General features: G+C 34.3%; 1 protein-coding gene across 1 annotated transcript in view; it reads left to right on the top strand.

Annotated features, from left to right (window-relative positions):
- CSMD1 (CUB and Sushi multiple domains 1) overlaps positions 1-14,221 on the top strand; it is a 1,262,314-nt gene that overhangs the window by 1,044,276 nt on the left and 203,817 nt on the right. Inside the window, exons 27-30 of the mRNA XM_074922368.1 lie at positions 730-921; positions 3,636-3,774; positions 6,337-6,524; positions 8,802-8,996. Coding sequence (XP_074778469.1) covers positions 730-921; positions 3,636-3,774; positions 6,337-6,524; positions 8,802-8,996 — 714 coding nt within the window. The remainder of the gene's footprint in view (positions 1-729; positions 922-3,635; positions 3,775-6,336; positions 6,525-8,801; positions 8,997-14,221) is intronic.

Raw genomic sequence — 14,221 nt, 5'->3', positions numbered from 1 at the left:
GCATCTTCCACAACTCCATAGTGGATGTAGATTTGTGTATCCACTTTCTGGATGGTTACTTGCTTTAAGTCATACTATACTGATTGTTCTGCTCAGATTAACATTGCTTTTTTAATTAATTCATTTTTTTACAAAGCAAAATCCATATCCAAACTCAGGAGATTGAACATAGCTGAGATATTTTGCTTAGATTAAGTTTGAGTGTACTCTAAGAAAGTTGTTGCTTGGCCCTGAAATGGGAACTTCAGGGCTCCATAAAACTGCTATTTGATTCAGCCAGCTGGGTAAACAGAGTATTTGCATGCTGCAGGATATTAAGACTGTAAAACAATGTTATTTATATTATGATACTTTCCATATTGCACAAAGGCATCAAAGTGCATAACAAAATGTGTTTTGATAACCAGAACATTAAAGTGAGAAAAGGAGTTACTAGCTCTTTTGATGCATTAACTGGACACACACACACACACACACAAAAAAAGCGCCTGTGTTTGTTTGCTCTCAGGTCATATTTTATACTAAGGAAGCTGGCAGGAAGCCAACGTATTCATGATGTATCTCTGGGCAGATTGTCATAAAAAGAAAGAAACAAAATGCCTTCCTATATTAACTGATGAGTAAATAATACTGCCTCTGGTTGGAATGCTCATATAAAAATATTGTGCTTTTAATTATGGATGTTTATTATCTATACCTTAAAGCTTTTATTTCATCTTTCCCTTACAGCTTCTATTGCATCAACCTGTAACGATCCTGGGACACCACAGAATGGCACTAGATACGGAGACAGCAGAGAGCCTGGAGACACTACCACCTTTCAATGTGACCCTGGCTACCAACTTCAAGGACAGGCTAAAATAACATGTGTGCAACTGAATAACCGATTCTTCTGGCAACCTGATCCTCCAACATGCATAGGTAATGCAATGAAATGTTAGTAGTCATCTGATGCTCATGCTGGAGTCATGATCTTTACAGAACCCAGTTATTTCATACTTAGGGTTACCGACAGACTCATTTTCAAGATTAATGCTATTTTTGAATGTAATTTTCTCACTATATTCTTTAAACTTCATGCAAGTTTAAAATTGACAGTCTAACAGAAATATTTAAACAGAAGAGGTGATTTGGATAAAATAAAATTTCTTACTGAAATGGTCTCATTATAATGGTCTTTGTGTAATAACGTAGTCACATAGGGTGGGATCCATTATTTATTCTGAAAATTTTCTGAATTCTCTTATAGACTAAATATCCATGCTGTGCAATCCCTAGGAAGCTAAAGATATTTTTTTTCTGAAGCAGGATGCCTGTTGGGAAAGGGAGATGCAGAGAAGGGGGTTGAAGTGACTATGCTGCTGAAAGTAATAAGATATATTTCCATAACACCAGGAGAGGGTGGGATATCTTCTTTCTTTGAAATAAATTTTGATGCTTGGTTCCGTAGTCCTATATAGGATAAAGATTTCTCTGAGGTTCTGGTCAGTAGGCTAATAATTACAGGCTTAGAAATCTTGCTGAAATATATTTTAAGGACATCAGTGTAGCTCTTCTAAGATGATCAACATCTATGAAAAATTATCTGCTAAGTAATTTTTAAAATCTTTATGATTTTGTTGCCTGTTGATTTATAATTAAATGAAGACTTATCTTAATATCCTAAAACCAGATACATTGTCCTAAACCCAGATACATGACACATTATCCTAAAACCAGATACAGTATGTTTTAATAGCATTGCAATAAACATCATGGTTTTTCTTTCTAAAAGCCCCTTTGGAGAAGCTGTTTCCAAGACAGCAAATCCCTAATTTCTTTCCAACTGAAGTCCCTCTGTTCCTCTAAAGTGTTTACAGTTTTCTCAGAAATACTGTGAAGGATTCAGGATAATGCAGGATAGTGTTTCTAATTCTGTATCAAGTAGCAGAACTGGAGCAGCATATAATCTGAACATTGTCTTGTGGATACCTTGTGTACAATGTGTAAATAACAGTATGAATATGTTTATTAAACATACTAGGATTATTCACAAATTAAAAATATTTAAACAAAAGTAAAAACTAAAAGATACCTGATGCCTAAAGCTCTAGAAGAGTCATACTCTTTCTGTAAATACCAGTTATAATCACTCCATATTTCTTTACAGTCTAGTAAGAAAAACAAAATGCAAAAGGAAGGAAATAAAGAAGGAAAGAAAGAGTACCTGTGGGCAAAAAGTATATGTATATTGTTATTCTCCAGTGTACTCAAGGTGACTTTGAAGGGGAAAGCAGATTAAAGTAATCTTTACTGTAGACATGACAATATTAGAGGTCTTAAGGGTTCTGTAAAGCCATTATAGGTAATTTTAAAAATTACCATAAAGTCCTTATTTCAGTATGCTGACATATAAATAAATTATTTACACTGAATAACTGTACTACTCCGTACTGAAGATTGTGCTACTTCTGTTCCTGATAGTTTAATGTTTTCTGGTCTATTTGTGCTTTATAATTTTGATCATAGTTATCTCAGGCTGAATCATCAGCACACATAAGGCACATGTGAAACATTTCCTGGAACCTTTATTTGTGAATAAAGCCAAACAAAAAATAAAGAAAAAACCCCACAACACCCTGCATCAAAAATAATTACTAAAATACAAAAACTAGAGACACAAAAAGCCCCAGATACATAAATATACTAAAGGTTTAAATAAATGACCAAATAAATAAATAACGGAGGGGGGGAAGTTTACTTTGTTTTTATAAATAACATGAGGAGATTATCTCATTAGTGTTTTCATTTAGGTTATGTGCACAGTTTCCAATTAATTTTTTTTAATCACACTTTAGTTCCTGATTTTGAATTTTCTTGGAGCTTTTGAATGAAACTAAACTGCAAGATGTGTTCTGTGAGTGCATCTGATGTATTTCAACCACTAGTGAGCATTCAGTCCTTTGGACCACAGTAGAAATGACCTGAAAAAATCCTTCTTTAAAATGTTTAATGAAGATTCCAAATCCTTAGTACCAACTGTTTTGCACAATAAATGTGTTCCTGTCAGTCTGCATGACTTGGTAATGTAGATGTAGCCTCTGTTGACTACTGCACTTTTTAGTTAGACTTCTATGTTATTATCATCTTTGGAAGTTGGACTCCTTATCTGTTTAAAAGTAATGTTCAAATTATGGTAACTGAATGAATGTATCTGATTTTTTATTTGGGTGATACCTTTACTGAGGGAATCAAACTGTTTTGTGTTACATCGACAGTCAGAAGAAACTGAATCCTGAATCCTGCTATTGAGCTTTCCCCGTTCTTAAAGTACTTTCAGTACACAAGAAATACTTCAGCTTGATAGAGATGGGATTAAGTAAGAGCAAGAATATACAAGACTTCCTATTTAACTTCATATTTTTATTCTCTTAGAAAAAGCTTTTCTTGTGCTTCTTTTGAATATGAATGGAGCTCACTTTTTAAAGAAAAATCAAAAATGTTTGCTAGCTGGAAATGGGAAAGCTCTGGGGCTTTTTAAAATTTTTATTATTTTTGGTAAATGTAGAAGTCAATTTTCTCCTGTTTAACAGCTAGTATGTGCCTATGAATTTAACATGTGACCATATTCCTATTTCTTTTTTTCATTGTGACAGCTGCATGTGGAGGAAACCTGACAGGCCCAGCAGGAGTTATTTTATCACCTAACTATCCACAGCCTTATCCTCCTGGGAAAGAATGTGACTGGAGAATAAAAGTAAACCCTGACTTTGTCATTGCCTTGATATTCAAAAGGTACTATTTCTAGATGAATGCCTCTGTTTAAAAGGATTTTAAATGTCACATCTAAAAATGGCATCATTTATCACTTCTTAAAGCTTCTAATTATATTCTCTGGCTAAGTCCTGGAACATACCTCTAATATGTGCTATATTATTGCTTCCAAAAAACATAAAAGAAAATAATATAGTTTTATGGCACTTTTGATATTGAATCTATTCCTGTGTAACAAAAATTTTTGGGACCTATGGAATAAAAATCTTTGAAAAACAACGTAAATTTGTAGAAATGCTTGATTTATGTACCTTATAGAGACTTGAACTGTAGTGGAAACACTATCTGTAATTCAGTTCTTAAAGGATTTTACAAATACCGTCTAAATACACTTTCTTGGAATGTGTAGAGCAGGGAAAAAAAAAAAAAAAAAAAGGTCTACTTAGGCAAGACATAAAAGATGTCTAGATAATGTTCTCTCATAAGAAAGTTTTATTTACTCAATGTTCCATCGTCAACCTGTATTTGTTGAATTGGTTGAGATTGTTGAGACTCAACAGCATCTCCCACTTTGGTATCATCTGCAAACTTGATAATGGTGCATTCAACTCCTGCATCCAGATTGATAAATATATTGAACAGAAATGGCCCTAGAATGGAACCCTGAGGAACACTGCTGGTGACTGGTCACCAGCCAGATGTAACTCCATTCACTACAGCCCTTTGAGCTCTGCCATTCAGCCAGTTGTTCACCCAGCACACCATATACCTGCTCATCTCACAGTTGGACAAGTTGTCCAGAAGAATGTTGTGAGGGACAGTCACAAAAGCCTTCCTAAAATTCAGGAAAACTACATCCACCACTTCCCTTCATCCACTAGGTGGGCGACGTTATCACAGAAGGATACCAAGTTAGTCGAATAGGACTTTCCCTTTGTGAACCCATGTTGATTGTGCTTGATGATTGCATTATTCTTTAAATGTCTTTCAATATTACCCAGTATAATCACAATTTTTCTAGGAACTGAGTTTAAGCTAACAGGTCTGTAGTTCCCCAGGTCTTCCCTCACACCCTTCTTGTAAATTGAATAACACTGGTTAGCTTCCAGTCATCAAGGACCTCCCCAGAATCCCAAGACCGTTGACGGTCGTGATCGTGAGTGGTTATGTTTCTTTGGCATTTGCAAAATCTACTTCCTTAAAGTACCATTTTCTGTTCATTTTATCTAACATTTTTCATTCTTAGGCAGTATGCTACAGCTAAAACCTGTACTATTCTCAAGGAACTGGCTTTGAGAAGACAGCAGTGGGATTAGATTAGGATTAGAATGTGAGCAAAGAATAGAGAGATGTACTGTATTTTGTCAAATACGTGTTGGCTACAAAAAGATGGAAAAACAGTGCCCTGTACAATTTGTTTTTCCTTGGTTTTGGTTTTTAGACTGTTGTTACTTTCAACTCTTCTAACTCTCAACTAAAAACTGTCAGTGAAAGTTTCAAAACATTCTTTGGGTTTCTCTTACCTCTTGAAAATAGGGCATGAAATAATATTCAATATATTAAGCCATTTTCATTTTACATTACTTACAAAAATGATTTTGCTATTTTCTTTGCTAAAGATACTGTTCCTTTTAGTCTTACATGATTTGGAAATGTTTGTGTCTAACAGTACTTACTGATGTAATAGAAAAAAAACAGCTGACCACCACACCTGCAAAAAAGCCAAATTTTTATTTATTTTATTTTACAAAGATAATTAGAAAGAAAATAATCCAGTCACTTGACTGACTAATTGACTGCTTTTTAAAATGTAGTTTTCTTATATTTTCTTCAGTGTTCCTAGTATAGCCTTTTATCTAGCTCTGTACAAATTTCTCATATAAATGCCTGTGTTTTTATCGTTATGTTTTCTCAGAATTCATCTCAATTAAAGTCCTCTGAAGGACATTCCATTCATATTGTCTTCATAATTGCTTTGTATAAACATATAAATGCCATCAGATATGGCATAGCATGCTTTAGTGAGAATAATAATTTAATAATAAGTCACTTTAATTTAGCATAATTCTCTGATATAATTTGAATATGAACTAAGGCAAGTTCCAGGATAGTGGTCTTTCCATATGAAAGCACCTTGTTACTAAAATGGTGAATTTATATTTGTAATAAGTGGATTTAGTATCATCCAGTTTAGCCAACTAAAAACTGGACTTTTAACCTAAGCTAGTTGTCTGGATCATTCCTGTGGCCACTGGTAAGAGGCAGCCTTTTGCAGCAGGTGATTCACTCCGTCTTGAGAAAGGTGTTTAAGACAGGTGGGAGAACATGCTGCTTTTTCACTGACTAGACAGAGCCTGCATAATGGCTTGATAGATCTTTTGGAAAGCTGAAGGTATACAAAGTGATGATGAAGAGAACAGTGAGTTAGTAAATTTTCACTGTGAATCATATCTAAAAATCCTTTTATTTCTGGAGAAGAAAATGTGTTAGGGAGAATATCGGCATCCACAGTCACAGTAGTGTTTAACTTATGAAAAAAAAAAAAAAAAAGAAGACTTAATTCTCTTTTTCCTTTATTTTCAGTTTCAGTATGGAACCCAGTTATGATTTTCTACATATTTATGAAGGGGAAGATTCCAACGGTCCTCTGATTGGCAGTTTTCAAGGCTCACAGGCTCCTGAAAGAATAGAGAGCAGTGGTAACAGTCTGTTTCTGGCCTTTCGCAGTGATGCTTCTGTTGGAATGTCAGGATTTGCCATTGACTATAAAGGTACTGTTCTCATCATAGTCTATGGAAACATAAAGGGAAAGAAAAGTTATTTCGTATTTATTGATGTTCAAATCTTTTTACTTCTAGATGTACTCATACTAAACTGCCAACTACCTGTTTACATCAATGTAGGTTTTCAAAATTATTTTCTGTAAATATGTGGAGGAACAAAGAAATCCTCTTCAGTGAAATGTCTTTCCATTATGCACATTTTCATCTTCCAGGAAAAAAAAAAAAAAAAAAGAGTAAAGATAGAAGATGTACATCAAAAGTAGCATTTGGAAAAGAGTAGAATAACAGAATTGTCTTACCCAATTAGAATAAATTACTGCTGCTGCTTCCTGGCTGATATATGCCAATACATTTTCCTTTCCACTTTGTTGTTGAATCTACATATGCATTTTTTTAATGACTACTGCAGGACAATATTTGCATTTTTTGGGGCTACTTATTAATAGCTGGAGAATGGCTTATGCTGACTGTTTATTAAAGACATGTACTCACTTCAAATGCTGGTTTCTTTTCTGATCACAGATGCTGTCTCTGTCTTGATTATAATCTCTGCTGAGATTTATCAAGCTGTTTTTCATCAGCAAACGTGCTTCCCCAGCTTCTTATTCTTGACAATGGAAGCAAACCACATTAATGTACATATAAAAAAATGAAGGAACAAAAATATCTAAATATAGAACTAACAATAAAAGAGAGGGAGGCTAAAAAGAACTATTAAATAATTTTTATATTTAGTCTTCATCTTTAATCCAACATTTTGCATTATCCACCATGTTGGCAAGGCTTTTCTTCCTAAAGTAATATTGCCATAGATGAATTTTAGTCTGTTTGTTCCTATCTGAACTTGAAACAAAATATAAATAAAATGGTAAAACAGTTTTTTTTCCAGGAAGTCTTGTTGGTCTGCAAGAAAAGAAAATGACAAGTTGCTCAGAAGGAGATAAATAGATAAAGATGCCCATTAAAAATGTGCATATACATTTTTGCTGTGTGTGTATTTTTTGTTCTCACCAGGGGATATGTGTACCTCTATGCAACTGGAAGTTAAATAATAAAATAAAATAGAACATATAAAAGCAGAACAGTATATTTTAAAATGTTATTCTATTCAATGGCCAGTACATTTGTGCCTGATAATTCAATATTTTATTATGTACATTATTTAGTATTTTATATAAAACTTATTACTTTACATTTCTGATTATAGACATCTAGTTTTGCTTTAATATAATATTCCTTGAGTATTTCATTAAAATATGTGCTTTATTAACATTTAATAAGCAAGGGGGCATGCTGTAAACTTTGTCTCTGAATTTGACTCTGACATTTTAAATAAAAACTCTTTGCCTCCTCTAATGAACTTTATTTAGATTAGGTGCAACCTTCCCTCCTAAAGAGTTCACATATTCAGCAAAATATTATTTCTAGAAGCAATATTACACAATATTGTCATAGATTTTAAATGAACTGAGTTGTGTTTAAGCCTTTTGTAGGAAAAAGTATTGCATAGTTCCTGACAGTATAGTAATACTAATATTTTGTTTTCCTTTATTTAGTTATAAATAATGTTCTCTGCCTAAATCCTTCCTATTTGAAGATAATCTCAATCATATTCTTGAAACAAAGTAATTTCTAATATCAATTATTCATCTCATCCCTTTTCTTTGTATTTTAACTTGTCAAAGACGATGAAAGAAATCCTAGGCTTGATAACATTAATGTCTATACTCACTTTGACTTAAAGATTTTGCATCTATTAGCTCATGCCATAAAATAACTGTTGTGCTTATTTCATCAGCCTTCAAGCTCCAGTTATTATTAGATCTTCTCTAAATATGAAGCAGAGAGGAACAGTAGATTTTTAATGTTTAAATTATTCCACTGTATGGCATCTCTCTAACCAGAAGTTATTGATTACCTAGCATGATACTTGGTTAAAAAACATTATAGTGTTAAGTGGTGAATTCTTGAAATGGTAGGTCTTTTTCTACACTGCTAAACTTCATTGCAGTCATTCAGCTTTTGAAGAGTTCTATTAAGAAAAGGTAGGAAGAAAATGCTGTTGGTTAGATTCTGTAATTGGCCAGATAACCAATCTAATGCAAACACCCATGATCTTGTAGTAGGCATACAGAAACAAGAAGAATATTTTAATAGCTGTTGAAAAATTTAAAGTGACTGGAAGAAACACTGATAATTGTTCAGTTTTATTTTATTTTTTTAAATGGACACCACATATGGATTTGATTTCATTCCTTTTAACAGAAAAGCCACGGGAAGCTTGTTTTGATCCTGGAAACATCATGAATGGGACAAGAATAGGAACTGACTTTAAACTTGGTTCAACTATTACTTACCAGTGTGATTCTGGATATAAGATTATTGATCCTTCAAGTATCACATGTGTAATTGGTGCAGATGGAAAACCAGCATGGAACCGAGCATTGCCATCTTGTAATGGTATGTACTGTTATCTTACCATTTACCTCGTCACCCCAGCAAATTCAGTTTCTCAGTCCCTCAGGCTATTTATACTATTTTGATGCATATAGATTGTATTAAAAATAATGAGAAGTTAAAAAATAAAAATCATTATATGTGCTTTGCACTATAGATTAGTCACTAATGTATCCTTTTAACTATTTAAATATAGCTTTAAATTCTGAAATTGACACATATTGTTACGTTCATAACATTGATTACAAATTAATATGTAAGTTTCTATGGTTTCCCCTTTACATCAATTTTAGTGAAAGGGTTTGTGATCCCTATAAGACTCCATATAAAATAGACTGACTAATAATTATGAAGTAGTGCTGGCCTATCCATTGTTTCTTTTTATTCTCTTTGTATTGTCTGTTGAAATTTATTGGGTTTTAGACTACAACTAAGGGCAGTCCTTTCAACAAAATGGAGCTTCAATATATGACTGTTTTATAATGACAGGAATTTATCTGTGCTCCCACATAGTCTCAAGATGTATTGTTTTCAGGTATTACCTTCCTAGAGATAGTAATTTAGAACTGCATTTTAGAAGGATGTATCAACTTTGACTATGCATATACTATTTGAATTTAGTTTAAGACAAAGGACTGTGGACTGGAAAATGCTGCTTCTCTCCATGACTTCAGCTATGAAAACACCACTCTTCTAGACTTCAGTACAAGTCTCACATTAATTCAGGCTCTTTGGATTGTAATCCCTGCCCTGACACACACACAAAACCACACGATATAAGAATCATAGAATCATTCATGATGGAAAAGACCTTTAAAGTCATCGAGACTAACTGCTAACCTAACACTACCAAGTCCACCACTAAACTATGTCCCTAAGCGCCACATCTACACGTCTTTGTACTGGGTCTGGCTGAGCTGGAATCGGTTTTCCCCTGTAGCAGCCCTCACGGTGCTGTGTTTTATGTCGGGAGCTGGCAGGGTGTTGGTAGCACCCTGGTGTTGTGGCTGCTGCTGAGCAGTGCTTACACAGCACCAAGGCTCTTTCCAACATTTCCCCCCTCAGTGGGACGGGGTAGGCAAGATCTTGGGAGGGGACACAGCCAGGACAGCTGACCCGAACTGACCAAAGGGACATTCCAGACCATATGACGTCTGCTCAGTATAAAGCTGGGAGAAAGGAGCAAGGGGGTGGGGTCACCCTTGGTCCTCCAAGGCAACCACTACACGTATTGGAGCCCTGCTTCCTGAGAAGGCCCCGCATCGCCTCTTCAGGGGGAGTAGAGAATAAATCTGTTTGCTTTTGCTTCTGTGTGCAGACCTTTGCTTAATTTTGCTTATATTAAACTGCTTTTGTTTTACCCACAAGGGTTGGTTTATCTTCTTTCCCCTCTTTGCCCTGTTGAGAATACAAGGGGAAAGGGGGGAGGGGGGGGGGGGGGGGGAAGTGATAAAGCGAATTGGTGGATACCTGGCATTTAGCCAGTCAAACCATCACAGTCTTTTAAATACTTCCAGAGATGGTGACTCAACCACTTCCCTGGGCAGCTTGTTCCAATGCTTGACAACGCTTCCAATGAAGGATTTTTTCCTAATATCCAGTCTAAACCTCCCCTGGTGCAACTTGAGGCTGTTTCCCCCTGTCCTCTCACTTGTTACTTGAGAAAAGAGACTGACACCCACCTTACTAGGTAGAGAGCAATAAGGCCTCATCTAAGCCTCCTTTTCTCCAGGCTAAATAACCCCAGTTCCCTCAGCTGCTCCTCACAAGACTTGTTCTCTGGATCTTTCACCATCTTCATTGTTCTTTGAATGTGATGCAGACTCTCAATGTCTTTCTTGTAGAGAGGGGCCCAAAACCGAACACAGTATTTGAGGTGTGGTCTCACGAGTGCTAATATATGCCTATACATACACACATACAGACACACACATTTTTATTTTCATATATATATATATATACACACTCACATGAACACAGATATATGCACACATATGTATATATAATTTAAACTTATCTTTTCAGAGGTGGGCAGGATATCCACAGAATTTAAGGAAAGGTATGGAGATTGTATAACCATTCTGTAAAGAAAAATCAGTAGTTTATCAATGAAACAGCAAACCCAGAATAATGCAAAAGTATGCATCATTTATTTCCAAGCCTTTCAATTTAGAGCAACAGGTAAACAGCTGCATGCTAAACAGATTTTCCCAAAAGAAATTACTCTAGACACATTTTTATTATTTATAATATTATTGTTATATACCTATCATTATTAAATATTTTATATGACCTATTATTCTTATTGTTAATATTATTATTAATGTCAAACACAGGGTATTAAAGTATCAATTTGTGTAGATTTTAATTTAATACCTTCAAGAATGTCCTTGAGAGCAGAGACAGGTCTTAATTGCCCAGACCAGCTTTAGCTAGGATCTTCACTTACAAGCCCTGCCCAAAGGCCCAGGAGATCTCTTTAAACTCCACCTTGGGCCTTCACTCTCAGCCTGAATTATATTTACTTGTTTAGAGTTCTGCTTCTGACCCTGCCTCCTGGATGGTCCTTAAAGCTACACTGTAATTAGTTTATCTCCTGGATGACTCCTGTGCATATCATCATTAAAGTTGGAACATACCTCTAAATATCACCTACTCCAACCTCCTTGCTCAAGCATGGTCATCTAGAACAGACCGCCCAGGACTGTGTCCAGTTGGGCTTTGAATGTCTACATGGATGGAGACTCCACAACCTTTCTGGGCAACCTGTGCCAGTATTTGACTACCCTCACAATAGAAAAGTATTTTCTTGTGTTAGGATGGAACATCAGACATTTTCATTTGTGATCATTGCCTCTTGTTTTGTGAGTGGACACTACTAAGAAGAGCCTGGCTCCTTCCTCTTCATTTCTTCCCATCAAGTATTTATGCACATTGATAAGATCCCCTCCAAGCCTTATATTTCTTAGGCTAAACAGTGCCAGCTCTCTCAGCATCAGTTCATATGACAGATGCACCAAGCAATCACCTTCGTGGCTCTTCATTGGACTTACTCCACTAAGTCCTTATATTTCTTGTACTGGGGAGCCCAGAACTGGACACAGTACTTAGGCTGTAGCCTCACCAGTGCTGAGTGGAAAGATCATCTCCCTTGATGTTTTGGCAAATGATCTTCCTAATACTTAGCTCAAGAGGCTGATGGCCACCTTCGGTGGAAAGGCGCATCGCTGACTTATGTTCAGCTTGTTGACCACCATCACAATAAAGAAGAATTAGGACAGATGTTTTTTTTCTCAGGAGCTGTTGATTCAGTAACTTTGTTTTTTAAAATATTTTAAAGAAAAATAACAAGGTGTTTTTCCCTCATATGGTGAAGATTTGGAGCACATGAAGCAGCAGGATGATTGTTTTACTTACGAAGAGCACAGAATGCAGCTTTTGCTGCGACATTGCAATAGTTTCCCTTTAAAACCTTACGAAAGTACACTTGTAGAATTATATTTTGTATTATTTAAGAAGTTGTTATAAAACACTGAATAGTGTAGAAAAACAAAAATGGCCTGTGGTTTACCTTGTAAGCTGAAACACATATAATTTTTTCAGCTTTCTGTATCTTTGACGCAAAATTAAAATTAAAATTTAAAAATAAAAAATTATTTAATTATTTAAATCAGAATGAACATCCTATTTCTTAAGAAATAATTTTATCTTAAAATACTATCTATTATTATAACAGTTTATAAAATATTAAATAAAAAATTAGGGTATGTGTTCTTTTGAATCCTGTTTTTTACACAGAAATAAAGGTCTAGAAAAGACTGACAGAGCTCCTAAAAGAATACCTGTATTTTAACAAAACAGGCATCAGTATCTCATACTGAGTTCATATTGAGGATCATCCAATAGATAATTAAAATTCTAAAATTTTACAGGAGATTGTTTTTCAGCATAAATCATTTAGTGCTTTAATGGCAATAACTAATATATGTAACTTTCTTTTGATTTGTTATAATTGTTCTGTATTTATATAATACAAATGCTGAAACAAGGGATAGAGGATAAATTAGTTAGCCATAGCTCTGAGACATCATTTTAATTTTCTACCTCAGTAAGCATAATTCTTATTCCAAGGTGACAATTAATGCAGTATTGAGATGCTTGTGATATCTATTCGAAGTAACACTAGGTGTTTAAAGAAGTAGAAATTACTAACTGGAAGATTAGGTATCTTGTCACTGTTAATCTGAGTAAAACTAAATTGGAATACATACTTGTGAAAGTACTTTAAGTCTATTTATCTAGTAGGGCTTACTGTGTGTTTCATTTTAAAACACATATGACTTCGTTAAGGTGTGGAGGTTTTTAAAGTATCATTTACATGGCTGCTACACTTGTGTCTCTAGTATGGAGTAAACCATACTAGATAAATAAATATTTATCTATTTATACTCCTTTGTGGAGTCTTAAATAAGTCTTTGATTTATGAGGACAAAAATCTCAAATTGTGGGTTATAATGGAACCACAAATTACTGAGCTCTTTGGATCCATGTAAGTCAGGGATCACTGTAATGATGGCTGTACCAAAGATCCAAGAAGTAGGGTAAAGAATCCTTTTGAGTAAAATTGAGACACTAATAATTTAAAGAACAATGATGTGAGTGGAAAGTGTAAACAAAATAAATTATTTTATGTTTAAATATAAATATGAAATACAGATCTATTATATAAAACATATTTACACATAATTTTAAGGGTAGAAGTCCTCTAGCAGCCCAGAACCAAAATACACTCAGGATCGCTTTTGTTGTCACATAAAGCCTTCTTGTAATATACAGATTAACCTAATCAAAACTGAAAACATCAATGTTCATGATGTAATTTTATCACGATATTCTGAGTTTATACTTCTTTATTAATACTGATAGTTAATTGTGTCTTTTGTAACTTCTTTAAAATATTCTATGAAAAAACATTACAAATTTTGAAGCATGAAAAATGGAAAAGAACCTAAAATAAGTGCTGTATAGTAAATCTTAAGAAGCTCTGAAAATTATGTACTTAGTTCTTAAAATAAATTACCCTAAGTTAATTAATTCAACTTTATTTCTTTGTGTTGTGGTTTCTACTATTTGTTTGTTTTGTTGGTTTTTGTTTGTTTGTTTGTTTGTTTGTTTTTAAGGTAGCATTTTACAGTCAGACATGATGAAAAAAAAAAAATGTATTTATC

The sequence above is a fragment of the Athene noctua genome, chromosome 1, assembly GCF_965140245.1.
Source record: "Athene noctua chromosome 1, bAthNoc1.hap1.1, whole genome shotgun sequence".
Lineage (NCBI taxonomy): Eukaryota > Metazoa > Chordata > Aves > Strigiformes > Strigidae > Athene > Athene noctua.
The sequence above is the reverse complement of the archived record's forward strand: the minus strand, read 5'-3'. Positions and strand labels throughout refer to the sequence as shown.